Source organism: Equus quagga, chromosome 3, assembly GCF_021613505.1.
Source record: "Equus quagga isolate Etosha38 chromosome 3, UCLA_HA_Equagga_1.0, whole genome shotgun sequence".
In the NCBI taxonomy this organism is placed as follows: Eukaryota; Metazoa; Chordata; class Mammalia; order Perissodactyla; family Equidae; genus Equus; species Equus quagga.
Window position 1 is genome coordinate 53,671,293 of NC_060269.1, and position 18,932 is coordinate 53,690,224.

The window sequence follows — 18,932 nt, forward strand, 5'->3', positions numbered from 1 at the left end:
GGATTACAAAGGAAAATTTGGAGCTTCAGAAAGGAAAGAAGAAAATCATAATGGGTAAAAATAGGGTTAAATATAATGGAATATTCTTCTTGGGAGCTTCTTAAATCATATTTGATGGTTGAAGTAAAAATTTAAACATCATCTCATGTGGTGTTCGATTATATAGAGAAAACACTTAAGACAATTATCTTTTTTAAAAGTGAAGAGGGTAAAGGGTGCTAAGTAAAAGTAAGGTGCTAAAGCCTTGATAGTGGTAGTCTGTAGTAATTGCAATGACTAAGAAAACTATACAAAGTGATATACTCAAAAACACTATAAATAAATCAAGATGGAATCCAAAAATTTTCAGGTAATTCACAGAAAGGCAAAAAAAAAAAGAAACAGAAGAACAAGAAACAGAGGAAACATAAATATTAACAGCAGTTTTATTTTTAATAGCCCCAAAGTGGAAAGAACCCAACATCCTTCAGTGGATTGAATGGTTAAACAAACTGTGGAACATCCATATCATGGACTACTACTCAGCAATAAAAAGGAACACACTACTGATACATGCAACAACTTGGATTGGTCTATGGGAATTATGCTGAGTGAAAAAAAAACAATCTCAAAGGATTACGTACTTTATGATTCTGTTTATATAAGTCTTGCAATGACAAAATTACAGAAATAGAGAATAGCTAGTGGTTGCCAGGGGTTAGGAATGGAGGGGGGGATGGGGTGGGTGGAATCAGATGGGAAGGAGAAAGGAGAAAGTGAGAGGGAGTGAGAGGGAGGTGGTTGTGATTATAAAAGTGCGAGAAGAGGGCTCTTTGTGGTAATGAAACTGTTCTGTATCTTGACAGTTGTGGTGGATACACACACCTCCACATGCAATAAAATTGCATAGAACCAAATACTCACACACAAATAAGTGCATGTAAAACTGATTAAATCTAAATAATGGATTAATTTTATAGCAATTTCCTGGTTCTGATATTGTACTATACTATAACTATGCAATATGTTACCATTTAGGAAACCGGGTAAAGCTATGTGGATTCTCACTGTATTCTTTCTTTTTCTTGATTATCTTTTTTTATTGAGATATAATTCACATATAACATTATATCAGTGTCAACTCTACAACACAATGATTCAATATTTGTATATACTGTGAAATGACCACTACAAAGATCACCACAATAAGCCTAGTGAACATCACCATGCGTTACAATTTTTTTTCTTGTGATGAAAACTTTTAGCACTTTCAAATATACAAATACAGGACTACTAACTATGGTCACCATGCTGAACATTACATCCCATAATTTATTTATTTTATAACTGGAAGTTTGTACTTTTTGACCCTCTTTACCCTGTTTCGCCCACTCCCCACCTCCCACCTCCGGCAATCACCAATCTCTTGTCTGCATCTATGAATACAGCTTTTGTTTTGCTTTGTGCTGTTTTCAGATTCTGCATATAACTGAGATCATGCAGTAATTGTCTTTCTCTGCCTGACTTATTTCACTTAGCATAATGCACTCAAGGTTCATCCATGTTGTCACAAATGGCAAGATTTCATTTTCTCCTCTAGACTTTTATTTAAAGCTACTTTCTGCAAATATGTAATAACTAATTCACCAACCACATCTTTCCAGATTTAGATTCCCTTTGCATAAAGGCAAAGAAATCCTACATTTCTTAAAGATATGCCTTGGTGAAGCGATCCCCAAAGTTATAGTTGGCTTTACCTAACCATTTAATGCACAAATATTCATTGATTTCATTCATATTGATGTGACATAGACTACAACACTTGATATTCACAGAAAATTAATCTTTTCTATTTTAAGGGATTTATTCACATAGGTTTAGTTTGTGCAGTTAATCACTACAAAATATATAACAAACATTAACTTTATTATCATTTCTGACTCTATTAAATTGTTTTGTGATAAGGTATCACCTAATTCAAGAACTAACTAAAAACTAAAAAGTAATTACTTTTCTTAACTTCATAGTCTCAATATTTTGGGCATAGGTATTATTGGGGAAATAGAATTAAAACCCAAATCTTCCCCCAACACAGAAATCCTCTCCACAAAGGTAGTGGAGAAATAAAACATCTTATGACCAAATAAGCATTGTGAAAATGTGATGAACATTACAGGAAATCAGCAATGAGATTGCAGAGACAGAGAGAAATCTCAGCCTTTTACATAGCCAAGTAGATACAATCCATTACACATGTTTTCAAGATAAACAATAACTAGTCCTCAAGTAAGAGACCTTGACAACACCATTTGCACACGATTTATCTTATTTGGTAATTGGGGTGACCATCTGTATTATCTAACTAACTTTATCCAGAGGAAAAGCAAACTTCTAATATCTTTATGATAGAAGGTAATTTTCCAACTTGGAGCAATTTGCCCACCAAAGTTAGGTTCCTACTCTCCCACAGAAACTTGGAAATAAAGGTGCTATTTCTCTCTCTCTCTCTCTCTCTTTTTCTTTATTCAGGCATAATTGACATAAAACATACTAATTCCAGGGGTACGCCTTACCTCCTATGTTTTCTTCTAGGAGTTTTATGGTTTCAGGCCTTATGTTCAAGTCTTCAATCCATTTTGAGTTAATTTTTGCACATGGTGTAAGACAGTGGTCCAGTTTCATTCTTTTGCATGTGACTGTCCACTTTTCCCACTACCATTTATTGAAGAGATAGTCCTTTCCCTACTGTATATTCTTGGCCTCTTCATCATAAATTAAATGACTATATATACACGGGTGTATTATTTCCTATAACAGCATATGCATCTACAGTTCTCCCAAAATACATTTTTTAAATAAATTCCTCTTCCAGAAGACCCTACACAAGCCCAATGCCAATATGATTTTTCCCACTCTTGGGGAAAAGATGGGAATAAATTATGGCAGTAAAAATGATTCTCTAGTAAATTTCATCAGGGTCTCTGTATATGTTTCTCAAAAAGAAAAATTTCACATTATTACAGCAAATGGACCATAAAATGCTTTGAGAGTTCCTATGCATACTCACACTTCATAAATTCTTTCAAGTTACTCTTTAAATTTGCTCCTAAAAATAAAAAAGGAGGCTTCCCATTAGACTCACCTCAAAGAGATTAGGTATAACTCTCTCTATACCTAATTACAGGAAATAATTAAAGGAATACCAGATTACAGGAAATAATCTTATTCTCCTCCTAAAACTTAGGGAGCCAGAACAGCTCAGTCATATGGAAAAAAAATCTTAATGTCTCCATCATGGGGTGGAATGTAACATTATAATATAACAATATTGTGTATCATTGTTTTGAGTAGAGATTTAGGGACAATAGAAACCACTTTGGTTTCGAAGTTTCTTGGTGTTCAGGAACTACTGTAGTGCATGTTTTAAAATAATGAAAATTGGTTTAACCCAAAGAAAGTATAAATCTCTAACATGGCACATGCAATGATGGGTCAATCCCAGGGAACAGACTATTCTAGCTCCAGACAAGATGAACTACGGGTGTTTTTTTAAGCCAATACAATCTATGTATAAATAATGTCATACAAAAGATCATCTTTCGGTAAAACATCTCCATAGGAAGAGAAAGCAGACCTTTTGTGCAAAGGATGAAATGCTCTATTCAAATTTATGATCCAAAATAGATTCTAGAACTGTGATCTGAGGCTTAGGCTAGGGAGGGAAAGTGATTATACATAAACTATTATATATACAATGCATATGTCTGTGCAAATGGATTGAAAGATGGATAGATTTAACACAAGGAGACAAACAGTAAATAGATTAAACCCATTTTATTTCTTTGTGTTTTCTAGTCACTTATATACAATTGAAATCAAGCCAAATCATCAACTATGTTTTATTTTAAAGCATCACAGAATTTATAACAAAATGCTCATTTATATTTTTTAAAAAGTAATTGAAGCTTACTAAAAGGTACTATTTTAACAGCCCTCTAAGTCACATAATCACATTTAAGTTAATTAGAGAGAATATTTTCAACTTCAAGACACTGTAATCATTTACTCTATCCTTACTAGACATTTTACAAATTATGACATTGAGGAGAAAAATGTTGAGAATGAAGTATTTGTTTCTGCCTCACAGAGTAAAAATTGGTCTTCAGTCACATACAAAATCCTTACATTTTCTCAATATATCTGCAAACTAGCTGAGACATAAGCATTATTACCCAACTATATGAAGAAACCAAAATTCAGAGATATTATATAACTCATCCAAGGCTACACATTAGAGAATACGGCAGATTTGATCACAACTCTGTCTCCAAAGTGCTTGCTCTTTCCACTTCAAATATATGTATTTCTGACAAAAAGCATGAGAATCGCAAAATATGATGTGAAAAAGGCCCATGGCAACATCTGAAGTGGTTTGGATAGACTTCATTTTTAGACTTTGTTAAGTTTTTCAAAAAAGGTTTCACTCAGTTGTTCAAATGCTAAAACCACGTTGTCTTCTTCATTTTCACATAGTTCACGCAAGGAAATACTGTAAATGGAAATGTATATGTATGAAAAGAACCCATTTTAGTGAGAGTCAGTATTATAAGAAGGACTTTCCCCAGGCAGGCAGAATTAAGTGAATCCCACTAGATGATGAAATGTTAACAAAATATGAAGAATAATGATAAGAAACATATTAATCTCAAAACATCTCATACAAAAAAATAAAATAAAGATAACAAGACACCTCTCATGCAATTTCTCTCCATGTCTATTGCTAAGAGGATTTTAAAGGCCACCAAATTCCATGTAACATGATCCCACCTCCCTTCAATAGACTCAACACAAATTCCCTTTCTTTTGTCCACATCTCTCTTATAGAGCCATTTTGTGTTTTTTTCTGCTACTGTGTCCAACATACACTGGAACCCACAGGCAACTACTTCTATGAAGAGTAAAATATTCTTTTCTTTACCTAGATGTGTGCGAAAATGAAAAAAACAGGTGTGGTAAACAGATTAAACGCCCTCCAAAGATATTTACATCCAACTCCCCAGAAATTTAAGAATATGTTGGGTTACATGGAAAAGGAAAATTAAGGTTACATGGAAAAGGAGAATTAAGGTTACAGATGGAACTGACATTGCTAATTAGCTGACCTTGAGAAGGGGAAATTATCCTGTATTATCCTGGTAGGCCCAGTGTAATCTCAAAGGTCCTAATAAGTAGAAGAGGCAGGCAGGAAAGAGCTAATGTCAGATGATGCAATCTGAGACTCTATCCATCAATGCTGGCTTTGAAGGTAGAAGGGGGCCACCATCACAGTAATGCCAGCAGCCTCTAGAAAGTGAAAAAGACAGTAAAATAGATTGCCCTTTAGCCTCCAAAAATGAATGCGACACCTTGATTTTAGCCCAGTGAGACTCATTTTGGACTTCTGATCTCCAGAACTGCAAGACAATGAATTTGTGTTGGTTTAAACCACTGAGTTTGTGGTGATTTGTTATAGCAGCAATAAGAAACTAACATTATATGGAAAGAGAAATCCAAGAATGGATAATGCAGCTAGGCTGATCAAGGACTGAAAACAATCAGGACCTGACATTTTATCAGCCTTTTGAAATTCATTATCCACTATGGTTCCACTAGAGTTCCAGTGGCTTCATTGACTTTCCACCATGGATGACCAGATATGTATCTACAACACTGAATTTCCTCCTGGTTACAGACCTATAGTTGTGACTACCACACATTTCCTCCTGAACGTTAGCCCACAGATGTTACACGACATGTATAAACTCTAACTCACTATTTTTGGTTCCCAGACCCCAAAGCTCAACCTCACTCCTATGTTTCCTATGTATCATTAACTAAAGTAGAAACTTTGGTATCTTCACCAATTCTATGAAGTTTACTGACAACTTCTTTCAACTCTATCCCATAGGTATTTCTCTAACCAGTCTTCTTCAACATTACTTCTGTTTCCTTAATTCAGACCCTCTATCCCTCTCACTTGCATGACTGTTTCAGCCTTTGAGTATCTGCCATACATATAAATCATACACATGTCTGTCACATATAAACCATAGACCCATATCACACTCATGCTTAGGCGCTGTCTACACATTGCTCAAAATATTAAGCCCAAACTCCATAATGTGACAATTAAGACCCTTTCTGATATATATCCAAATTGCCTTTAAAGTTGCTTTAAGCAACTCAGCATCCTCCACATCCCCATCACAATCCTCATATTCTACATGCCACCATAGTGAGTGTGAAGCCTATCCCTATATATCAGGCCCTTTCTCATTTGTGTCCTTTGAAAACACTATTCTCTCTACCCCATCTTTAAGACTTAGTCAAAAAACTACTTGCTTTGAGAATCCTTCTCTGAATCCAAGGTAGAGAGTAAGTCACCCCCTTATCTGTCATCCTGGCACTTACTACCATTGTAATATCCACAAGTGAGCTTCCTCTCACTACCCTATAAGATTTTTATAAAGCAAGGATAGATTCAATGATTCTCTGTATCCCAAGTGCTTAGAAGTATGCCTCAAAACAATAATACTTCAATGGTATTGTTGAATGAATGAGCCCAGCTTTTGAGACAGCTCCAAAGTCTCTGGAGTTTTTGGGAATGCTCTGAAGATTACAACTTGCATAACTATGAGCCACTCAAGGAATACACTACCTAGAGATACTCAAGGAATCTAGAGCAGTTTCCTAGTGCTCCAGCAACCCAAAAGTTTCATCTTCTGTATAAAAAGTCCAAACAGGTCTGACTAATCTCAGATCAAAGAAATAAAATACAATGACCTGACTAGAAAGAACTCCATAATGAAGGGATTCATGGCAAATTATATGTATGTATGTGGGTGTACATATATATATATAATTTTTTAAGTGAGTAATAGAAATAGGAATACCCATTAAGTGTGAAGTGCATGCAGATTGGAGGCTTCAGGAAGATGGACATTTAACCAGGAAACACTAGATGTAGGTAGGACCTAAGGATGAACCTTCTAATGGAGCCTAAGCATGGAGATATCTACAAAAAGTCTAGAACTGCTTGGGTCCCTACTGGGCTCTGTTAAAGACAAAAACAGGAAGCCAATATGGGAGAACGAGGTGAAGCCTGGAGAAAACACTAGATAAAGCAAGAGAATCAGGAATATGTGAGTCGATATAAACCAGAGACTTGATGGAGCCCTAAGAGGCCCTCTGAATTATCATGTCTCTGACATACACTGATTGTGGACATTGAGAACACTAGAGTCCATGGATTCTTGAGGCTTTGGAATATCACTGCGTTTTGGTATGTAGTGCCTGGGGCTGAGGCTTTGGTCTGGGTGAAACTTTATGTCAATGGATTCTGGAATTACTTCTATTATAGAAAAAATGCAACAAGGTGTTGAGAAGAAGTTCTGCAATGTCTTTGGGGAGCTGGAATGCATAGCACCCAAGAGGCTCAGTGGCATCTTAAAGTGCGAGCTCAGCATTTCTCAAATTACCATTAACTTACTGGAAAATCTGAAATCAATATTTAAAATATATAACACACCTGATAGATTGAATGGTGAGTGCAAAGTCTTTCAACAGCAAATAAGCTTCTCCTTCATTCATCCTAAATAAAACAATATTTTGAAAATTAATGGTATAAAAACATTAAAGAACTTCTTATTTCATATTGAAATGCTGGATTCATTAATAATAGATTACTTTTGTCTGTCAACATGTATTTACCGTAATCGTTTCGGCCACACACTCCTAGATGATGATTTAATCTTTGGGAATGATGATTATGAACTCAAGAATCACAAGTATCGCAACCAGAGATAATTCACAAGAGGCCAACAATTCAGAGGGATAAAGTCAAATACCATATGATCTCACTCATAAGTAGAAGATAAAAACAACGACAAACAAACACATAGCAACAGAGATTGGATTGGTGGTTACCATAGGGGAAGGGGGAAGAGGGGAGAGCAAAAGGATTAGGCTCATGTGTGTGATGATGGATTATAATCAGTTTTTGGGTGGTGAACATGATGTAATCTACACAGAATTCGAAATATATTATGATGTACACCTGAAAGTTAGATAATGTTATAATCCAATGTTACTGCAATAAAAAATAAAAATAAATTTTAAAAAGAGGAAAAAAAAAAAGAAGCTGACTATCTCAGGAGAACACCAAACTAGGAAAGTAAAGCTCAAGAGGGTGAATGGGAGCTAGAGAATCAAAAGAGAAGACCCAAATTAATTATTTACTAATGTCACAACTACTTTATTCACAATAATGTGTCATATTTTTTAAGATGATCCTTTTGCAAGAATGTCAGAAATTTTAAATACTTTAATTCAATAAAGATTGCTCAAAATTGTGTGTAAAATGCATATTGAACTCCTGATTGGTGTGACAGAATGCCCCTTCCCACATGTATGTACTCAGTGCCTGGACCCATTTCTCCGTTCCTAGGTAAACCCAAGGGGGTTTTCCCTGCTAACTGTTTTTGAAAATGGTTTACCTGCCAAAGAGCTAAAACAATAGTCATGTTCTCAGTCCTTAGATGTGTCAATTACATACTTTTTGTATACTTCTCTCAGATAATGGAGAGGATGGCATTATTTGTTATTGTTATTCTGTTGTAAAATATCTAACAATGAATAAATAGGACAGTAAAAAATAAAAATATATCTGTGAGTGTTTGTAAATATTTATATCTAGGGTATATCTTTACGTCACGTGAGTCAGCCTAAGTTTCAAGATTTTTCTGGTAAACTATGAACAAAAATAACACAGAATTCACTATTCTCTCTTGCCATTCGTCTGTAAGAAAAAAATCCAGTATGTTCAGCATGATTAACCTATACTTGAAATTATAAAAAGCCTTTTTCCTAAAATTCTTTAAGTTCATCCATTAGATATAGAAATAGAGATGGAGATAGAGATCAACAGAGAGATGAAGATGGATATAGAAATAGAAATAGAGATGGAGGTAGAGATGAAAGAGATAGACATAGACATGGACAAAGATGTGGACATGGAGCTAGAGACAGAGGTAGACGCAGAAGCAGAAATGATAGATACAGAAAGAGATAGAGACAGAGATAGAGATGGTAGAGATATGGATAGAGATAGAGATAGAGATAGAGATAGATGGAGTTAGATAAAACATACCTGTTGTCCTGGACTAATCCTATCAAGGAACCGTGTTTATAGAAATCAAGTGCATAGGCATTAAGTGGCATTCTTCTTCCTTGATTATCAAATGTCTGTGACCACAGCACAGGAGCCCGAGAGTGATCAATACCCATTGTGCGCAGAATGACCTGCAGAAACACAACTCTTTTTAATTTATTTATATGTACAGAAAGTTTATGATTTCTTACATTGTCCTTTGTAGTCACTTCCTTTAATAACATTTTTAAAGCACACTCTTCATAGTGAAGGAAGACAGTGCCTTTCACACCCACTGGGGTGGTGCCATCCTAAACAAGCCTAGAGAATGACTTGGTTTCTCCTATGAACATTATTGCCTCCCAGCATAATGATGGCAATTTCAATGATCCAGCTGCTAGACTCTAGCAAGACTCACTAGGAAAGAAAGGCTAATTTACAGTTTTGCCATTATCCTATTTGGTGCTGGAAATATCTTTGTAAACAGAGGACCAGGAAGCTGGTGCTTTGTGCGTCTCAAGGGAAGGCTTCAACTGAACAACTCTGACAATCTTTGGAACTCAATTACCAGAATAAAAATGAAGATGAGGAAGAAGGAGAGAAGAAAAGAAGGAGAATAAGAAGAGGAAGAAAGCAAATCAATGGTGCTTTATGTCTGCTCATTTTTTGCAAACTGTACTTTATGGGGTCTATAGACACTCTAGCACACTGCTAGTGAGAGTACGAATTGGTACAACTTCTTTTTTTTTTGTTGTTGTTGTTTTTTTTTTGTTTTTTTTTTTAAAGGAAGGATTTTTTTTTTAAAGATTTTATTTTTTCCTTTTTCTCCCCAAAGCCCCCCAGTACATAGTTGTATATTCTTCGTTGTGGGTCCTTCTAGTTGTGGCATGTGGGACGCTGCCTCAGCGTGGTTTGATGAGCAGTGCCATGTCCGCGCCCAGGATTCGAACCAACGAAACACTGGGCCGCTTGCAGCGGAGCGCGCGAACTTAACCACTCGGCCACGGGGCCAGCCCCTGGTACAACTTCTTTAAAAAATGATTTGGTAGTAGCTTGGAAAGTTCTTCTTATTATCATTAAAAACTCTTGGACTGTTCTTATTCCATTATGATCCAGAAAATCATTTTGACCCCCAAAACTCTAGATTTACACTCAAGAGAAACCGTTGCACATGTGTACCAGACATTCATAGCAACATTGCTTGTAATAGTAAAGACCAGAAACAAACACAAACATTTATTAAGAGGAGAATAGATCAACAGGTTGTTTTATATTCACACTATGGAATATTATGGAATGGTAAAAATAAAATAGAGCTTCCTGTCACAACATGGATGAATCTTAAGGGCATAGTGTTGAATGCAGAAAAAGCAACTTCTAGGAGACTACAGTAAGTATTCCTTCACAGTTTGTAAAATTCAAAAGCAGCAAAAATAAAAAGTGATTTTGGATATGAAGTTTTTTAAAGGAGAATTAAAAACACAAAATTTAGGATAGTCGATACCCTGGAGGAAGAGGAAAGACAAGGGAACGAAATAGAGGAGGAGCACACAGGGCTGAGTTGATGTGTACTCACCTCAGTTTTATGCTTTATAGCTTATCTATATGCCATTTAAAGATACGTGTGTGCATATTTAGTATTACACTAAGTATAACAAACAAGAAAAACAAAATAAGTTTTAAGAAATTATAGCTTATACTAGTAAATTAAATTTCTATAAAGCGAGTTGGGTAAGGCAAAGGTCATGTTACCATTAAGCAATGTTCTGGAAATATCGACCAGTGCAAGATGTTTCAAAATAGATGAACTAGAACTGGCCCCTTCTCTCTAGTATGCCATCAGAAAAAAACATGAGTCTGAATCAATTCATGTCCTATATCTTAAAGGTCTCTTCTCATTGATAGTGATCATGTGGCAATAAGATAGAAACATTATATCCTATTATAACTGTATCAGTGTGCCTCCAAAACCCCGTGGAGAAATTTGCATATGGAAAAGAATCAAAAGTGAATAGCACATACTGTCCATAAGTTGAATTAATTGTATAACAAGGAGAAAGGGAAATTATAATGCTTAACAAATATGTCTTTTTTTTTCAATGTGGTTAGCTGCAAGCCTCTTATATAAGTAATTAATTGTTTGTAATCATACGAATAAAATACAGAGGGAAAAGCTTCATAAAATTATTGCTGATGTCCAAAAAGGAGTTCAAAGACCTAGACATATTTGAAATATGTTGGATAATCCATTTGAATGTTGGAATAAACTTTTGGAAATTTGAAGCTAAAGTTCAGTCCCTTATTATTTCTATTCCAGAATTCCACATTCTTCAAAGGCAGTTTATTGTAAGACATTGCTCAGATGAGGGTAAGGCTGATAGAGCTAGCTAGCCACCTCTTCTTTCACAAATGCTTTTTTCTCATTTTATGAAACAAATAGTCTCTTTCAACTCACTATAGTACATTTCCTTGAGGTTTGAGAATGTACAGAGGAACAACAAAGGGCAATATTGCATTCCTATTGAGAAAGTGAATGACTTTAAGACTAAGTAAAAAAAATATATTTTATTTTTTTTATTTTAATGTGGATTTGTTTTCTTTTTTAATTAAAATTTTTATTTTGAGATGATTACAGAATCACCTGCAGTTGTAAGAAATAATACAGAGATACCATGTTACCCTTTACCCAGTTTCCCCCAATGGTAACATCTTACAAAATTATAGTTTACTATCACAACCAGGATATTGACATTGATATAGATAAGATGCAGAACATTTCTATTACCATAAGGATCCCTCGTATTGCCATTTTATAGACATATCCATTTCTCTTCTTTCCACCCCTTCCTTAACCTCTGGAAACCAATAATCTGTTCTCCATTTCTACAGTTCCGTCATTTCAAAAATGTTATATAAAAGTAACCTTTGGAGAATGGCTTTTTTCCCCCCAGAATAATTCCCTGGTGATTCATCCCAGTTTTTGCATGTATCAACAGCACATTCCTTTATAATGCTGAGTAGTACTGCATGATATGGGTGTATGGATGTATCATAGTTTTTTTAACAATTCACCTGTTGATGGAAATGCAGGTTGTTTCCAGTTTTGGGCTATTACAAATAAAGCTACTATAAACATTTCTGCACAGGTTTTTATGTGAACAGAAATTTTCATTTTTTGCAACCTTGCTGAAGTCACTTGTTAGTTTTCAGTTTTGGAGTTTTTTTTTTTATTCAGAAAGATTTGCCCTGATCTAACATCTGTTGCTAATCTTCCTCTCTCTTTTTTTTCCCCTCCCCAAAGCCCCAGTACATGGTGGTGTATTCTAGTTGTAAGTCCTTCTAGTTCTTCTATGTGAGCTGCTGCCACAACATGGCTACTGACAGACAAGTACTGTGTTTCCACATGCGGGATCTGAACCAGCAAACCCCAGGCTGAAGCAGAGCATGTGAACTTAACCATGGTGCTGCTGGGCCAGCCGCCAGTAAATCCTTTTAATCAAAAGATATTTTGTTGAATCTTACTGTGCTTTTCATTATAGTCATATATTGTAAGCCACCATTTACAGTTATTCTGTCCTCCCTTTGTTTTGGATTAATATGATCAATTTGCTTAAAATTATCTTTATTTTTATCTTGACTTTTGCCCCATGTATTATTAATGCTTTTTTCTTACTGATCTAATGTGTTATATAAACCTAACCTACATTTTGTTACTCTTTTAATTTTCTCATTCTACAGACAAAAGTGATGTGTTTGTATCTCATCCTTTCCACATAAATTATGGAAAAATATATTGTTTTGTATTTTTTGGAGCTACAGTTGAAAATTCATGCTGCAGCATTAACCAAGAACATTGCAGTGCAAAAACTGCCACTTTGGCATAACCTAAGTAGTATTTACTTAGCACACATAACACTGAGTGCCGCCTAATCTCATGTTTTCTCTCTGGGTCATTATGTGCCCAGCAAGGTGCTTTGTTCAAAGTAGTAGCTGTGTAAAAAAAAAAAATTTTAAGTTGGGTAGTTTCCAATTACTTGAATTCAACAAAATTGGAAGTGGATCTAATTGTTTTAATTAAGAATATATTAAAAATATATTTTGATGATAGATTGCAAAGTGACTTGGGGCATACAACTCAGAAAGAATTAGAAGAAGTGCATATTATTTTTGTAACGAAAGTTGTTTCATTCTCAGCTACTTATCTATTTGAATAATGTTTCTCAGAATCCAAATTAAGATTGATACTGGAACCCTGTCTCATTCTGAAAATAAGTAAATTTTCGTCCCATTGTTATGTGGACTAATTAAAAAAGAAATAGTCCCATCCATCTCATTAATATATACATTTCCAATACAATATTAATTTTATTTTTAATAACTATAATCAAAATTTATATTATATTTAAGCTTCTGTGATCAACAGGAAATAACCATTAAATTGAAACTGAATATATTTAAGCTAACAAATGTGACAGATGGGATGACTTTATGTTTAAAAATACGTTACATTAAGGTAAAATTATGTGGGAGAATGTAGAATCTAAACACAAGAGAAAAAGAACTATACCAAACTTTAAGCCATTAAAAATTTTATTCTTGACTTGTTTTTAACTTGACAATCAGGGGTATTAAAAGACTTTAGTATTTATATTCCATTTTATATATTTAAAGGAAAGATGAAATGGTTTTATTTCCATATATCATCATTTTATCTGAAGCTGGAAATTATGTCATTAGAAACTATTTAAATTTATGATAAAAAAAGAATGTGTCCATTTAAAATGCACAAGGGTCTATATAGTTTTTCAAAATTCTTGTAAGTGCTACTGTGCTATTTTACACGATAGAGGACTGATTTTGAAATAGAATGGAGTTGAGACACCAATGTCAACCCATAATATCAAATGTAACAAAACTTATTTTCTTTCTCAAATTTTGTATTAAAATATAAATCAAATTTCCACAAGTTTATTCCAACATTCAAATGGATTATCCAACATATTTCAAATATGTCTAGGTCTTTGTACTCCCTTTTGGACATCAGTGATCCAGAATGTAAATGGGATTTGCAGCCTCTAGCAATTCTGGGCAAGCCTGAAGATAGTTTTATGTGCTCTTTTCACAGCAAACCTGTGTCCATCTCCCCTAGAGTCTTCAAAGATGGAAGAAAAGTGGTGGACCTGGGAATTCTGTATCAAAGAGCTTTTATTCATAAACCCGATTTTCCACTTACATGACTGGGAGTTGCTGGTTGAAGCAAATCATCATCAGAGTTCCCAGAGAGACAGACAAATGGAGAAATAGCTACTCTTCCTTCCTTGCAGTTCATCAAGTGAGACACAAGCTGGGAGCCTTTACATTCATTACCTGCAAAATCTGGCCATAACAGGTTGGGATTAGATTAGTTTTTAAAAATCAGCCAAATTGTCAAACCTTGTATACCTGCTCTAGACCATGCTACGAGGGGAGTCATTCAACTTTGCAGGGCCTACATCATAATGGAGACTGAATGAGATATATCACATAAAGTGGGTAGATCATCTTGGCACAGAATACATTCAACAAACGTTAACTATTAAAATTATTATCAATATTATAAAACTTCATATTATATTTTACTTGCTTTGATCAACAGATAACAAAAGACTAAATTTAAATTGTGTACTCTTTTAACACAGAATTATTGTTATTAGCTTGGTACTTTTTCCCACTGAACTCAGATTTGGTCTTAGAATCTTTCTAGACAATGTGTTCCAAACAGTGACTATCAGTAGGTTTGGAAATGGCATGTGAAAAGAAATATTTTTCCCATTGCTACTCTTATAAAGCACCAGACATGCATTCAAAATTAGCTCTAATTTGTAATAAAGGCAGAATATTCACACACTCCAATTATGCCTCCTCTGGAATGCTCACAGTGCTCCACTGCCATTGTCTGCTTTTGTTCATGCTGCTGCTCATTTTAACAGGGCCCAGGACCCTACGAACTCTGCTTCCTTGACTTTTTCTAATTGATGATGTTAGGGTATAATGAAATTGAGAAATTACTACCCACAGTTCAACCCTGTCCCTTCATCCCATCACCTTTTCCTTCCTCTAGAAGATTTCTATGCAATAGCTTATGGAAAATAAGAGCAAGGATTAATGGTGTTTACCATGCACTAGACACTTTTTAAGATATTCCCATATGTTAATTTAATTATTTAAAGCTCACCCAAACTGGGTAGATAATGTTATTCTCTTTCTCATATATCTGTTGAGAAAATTTGAGGCTAGAATATGGAGTCACTTTCTCAAGGTCTCACTGCTAATAAGTAGCAGAGCCAGAGTTTGGATCCAGATAATCTGCCAAGAGTCTAAACTCACGAACATACACATATTTCCTCTCAAGAAAAACAGTGACAGAATGATCTCTATTTTCTCTTCATCTCATAGGTATCCTTACTCCATCTTCCAGGCTTGACCCAAAAGCAACCTTAAATCAAGATGGTTTATAAGTCACCTATTTAGTTTCAATCTCCATTGCCCTTTTAACTTCTAATTATCAAAGTTTCTTTCCTTGGAAAAGCAGAGGCATCCCCTTATTCTAAGGGGGACTGATCTTTCCAGGGCTCTACTCTTCTTCTGGGATAAAATAATCTTAGGCAAGATTATTTTTTCTTTACATTGTTCCACAATGGAGCTAAGATATACTTACTTATTTTTGACAATGGGAGTTGATATTCCTGTTTCATATCAGCCAGTTTGGAAACGATTAGTAGGAAGGAGGCAAAGTCCTCTGTGACTTTCATGTTATACTCATCTAAAGCAGCGTTAAAGTCCTCAGGGAGATCCTCAAGGAACACCTAAAGCGTCAAGGAAATATCAAGAACACCTAGAGGCCAAGTATTTTTCAGGGAGATCTACGCCTCCTTGAAAACTGAAACTGGAAGAAGGGTAAAGAACATTGCAATATAATTCTATAGTCATCTATTTATTCAATGACATCTATTTATTCAATGACGTCACTGTTTCATCCCTTCATCTGTGAAATTGAGGTAAAATTCATCTTTTGTTTCTATTTGCATTTATAAAAACCAATACCCTTACTCTTAAAAAATTTGCTTCCACATTACTTAATCAAAACCATCTTTTAAACAGAAGCATCCCCTCTCAAATGACATTAGACTTGTGAATATTTCAAAGAATCTGGTGGTACATTTGGAGAGCAAGTAGCTAGAGAAACTACTCTTGCACGCCTGGAATAAACTTCATTGGATTGTGAGAGTTTTTTAAACCTCACTGGATTCTTTTTGCTAGTATTTTGTTAATTATTCTTAGTTTAAATTCATAAAAGAGATGCATCTCTAATTTTCTTTTAATGCATTTCTCTTTTTTATAATGTGCTTGTCAGGTTTTGGTATTAAATTTAGGCTTTGCTCCCAAAAAAGTAAGTATTCCCTCTCTTTGTATTCTGTAGAAGAGTTTGTGAAAATTTGACGTTATTCTTTAAATAATGAAAGAATTCACCAGTGAAGCTCTCTGAGCCAAGGCATTTCTATGAGGAAAAGTTTTTTTAAATAACTAATTACATTTCTTTAATAGATATCAGACACTTGAGATTTTTTATATCTTTCTTGATTAGTTGTGGACAGCTGCATTCTCTAGGAATTTGCCCATTTTGTCCAAATAGTCAAATTTATTGGCATTGTCACTCATGATATCTTTTGTTTTTTTGACATCCGAAGTAAGATTTATAGTAATGTACCATTTCCTTTCCTATTATTTGTAATTTGTGCTTTTTCTCCATTTATTCTTAATGAGTCTTGCTAGGTATTAACGGATTTTATTAATCTTTACAAAGAAGCAACTTAGGCTTTATTGATTTCCTTTTTGTACAACTGTTTTCAATACATCTCATTTCTGTTCTCATTTTATTATTTCTTTTCTTCTACTTATCTCAGGTTAGATTTTCTGTTCTTTTTTGGGATTTTTTCTAGCTAGGACGTTAAATCAGTGATTCTTTTTAGCCTCTCTTCTTTTCTAAGATATGGTTATAAGGTCGTATATTCCCCTATAATCATTGCATGAATTACATCTTGTATTTGTATGTTTTCTTCATTATTATTTAATTAAAATATTTTATAATTTCCATTTTATTTCTTTTTTGTCCTCTGTGCTTTAGAAATGAATTTGTTTAATTTTCAGGCAATGAAGGTATTTCTGGGTCTTCTAGTTGATTTTTATGTGGCATATCTTTTTCCATCACTTTACTTTCGATCTTTCTGGGACTTTATAGCTAAGATGCGATTTGTATAAACACCATATAATTGTGAGATTTTTTAAAATACAATCTGAAAATCTTGATATTTTACCCGATGTATTTAGTAAATCCAAATTTTATGAATTTACTTGTATAGCTGATTTTCTGTGTACTGAGTATTTGTTTCCTATTCAGATCATCTGTCATCTATTCCTTTCTCTGCTCCTCTTGTCATTTTTATTCAGTTTTTTCTTCTATTAGTGCTTATTTGTGCGTTATTTTACGAGTCTTCTCCCCAGAGATTACAAAATGCATCTTCAATTTTTACAATTCTTAATACGGCAAGAACTTTAAAACATTTAACTCTATTTACTCTTCCCAAGACTTGCATTATGATTGTCATGCATTTTAGTTCTACATATATTTTAAATTGCATAATACAATTTATACAATAAAATAATTATTGTTTTTGGATGCAGTAGATACTCATTTATATCTAACCACACATTATCCTTTCCAGTGTACTTCGTGACCTCCTGCATTTTTGTTTCCCAAGTTTGGATTTTTTTCCATCTGCCTAACGGTATATAATATTTCTTTTTTTTTTTTCTTTTTTTTTTTTATTATTTCCTTTTTCTCCCCAAAGCCCCCTGGTACATAGTTGTGTATTCTTCATTGTGGGTTCTTCTAGTTGTGGCATGTGGGACGCTGCCTCAGCGTGGTCTGATGAGCAGTGCCATGTCCGCGCCCAGGATTCGAACCAACGAAACACCGGGCCGCCTCCAGCGGAGAGCGTGAACTTAACCACTCGGCCACGGGGCCAGCCCCTATATAATATTTCTTTTAGCACAGACCTCATAGCACACACACACAAAAATCTATTAGAACTAGTAAATAAAATCAGCAAATTGCAGGATACAAAATCAACATTAAAAAAATCAGTTGGGGGCCAGCCCGGTGGCACAGTGTTAAGTGCGCACGTTCTGCTTTGGTGGCCCAGGGTTTGCCAGTTCGGATCCCGAGTGCGGACATGGCACCGCTCATCAAGCCATGCTGTGGTAGGTGTCCCACATATAAAGTAGAGGAAGATAGGCATGGATGTTAGCTTAGGGCCAGTCTTGCTCAGCAAAAAGAGGAGGATTAGCAGATGTTAGCTCAGGGCTGAGCTTTCTCAAAAAATAAAATAAAAAATCTGTTGTATTTCTATACACTGACTAAGTAACTGAAAAAGAAATTAAGACAATCTCATTTACAATAGTATCAAAAAAAATAACATACTTAGGAATGAACTTAACCAAGGAGGTGAAAGATCTGCACACTGAAAAGTATAAAACACAGAGAAATTATAGCAGACACAAATAATGGAAATGCAGGCCATGTTCATGGATTGGAAGAATTAATACTGTTAAGATGTCAATACTACCCCAAGTGATTTACAGATTCAATGAAATTCCTATCAAAATCCCAATGGCATTTTTTTTTTACAGAAATAGAAAAAAAAAATCGTAAAATTCATATGGAACC

At 34.7% G+C, this 18,932-nt stretch overlaps 1 protein-coding gene across 5 annotated transcripts in view; it reads right to left on the bottom strand.

Annotated features, from left to right (window-relative positions):
- Positions 1-3,807: 3,807 nt before the first annotated feature.
- The window catches only part of LOC124237644 (probable ATP-dependent RNA helicase DDX60), a 92,782-nt gene continuing 77,657 nt past the window's right edge, over positions 3,808-18,932 (bottom strand). For 2 of the 5 annotated variants that reach the window (XM_046657542.1, XM_046657541.1), the window contains 5 exons: positions 15,864-16,011; positions 14,400-14,542; positions 9,167-9,318; positions 7,547-7,609; positions 3,808-4,528 (listed from right to left, as the gene is read on the bottom strand). In XM_046657542.1, coding sequence (XP_046513498.1) covers positions 4,429-4,528; positions 7,547-7,609; positions 9,167-9,318; positions 14,400-14,542; positions 15,864-16,011 — 606 coding nt within the window. In that variant the 3' untranslated portion in view covers positions 3,808-4,428. Of the gene's footprint in view, positions 4,529-5,141; positions 5,323-7,546; positions 7,610-9,166; positions 9,319-14,399; positions 14,543-15,863; positions 16,012-18,932 lie in introns of those variants that run through there. The other 3 variants (XR_006888052.1, XR_006888053.1, XR_006888054.1) reach the window with 3 other exon arrangements.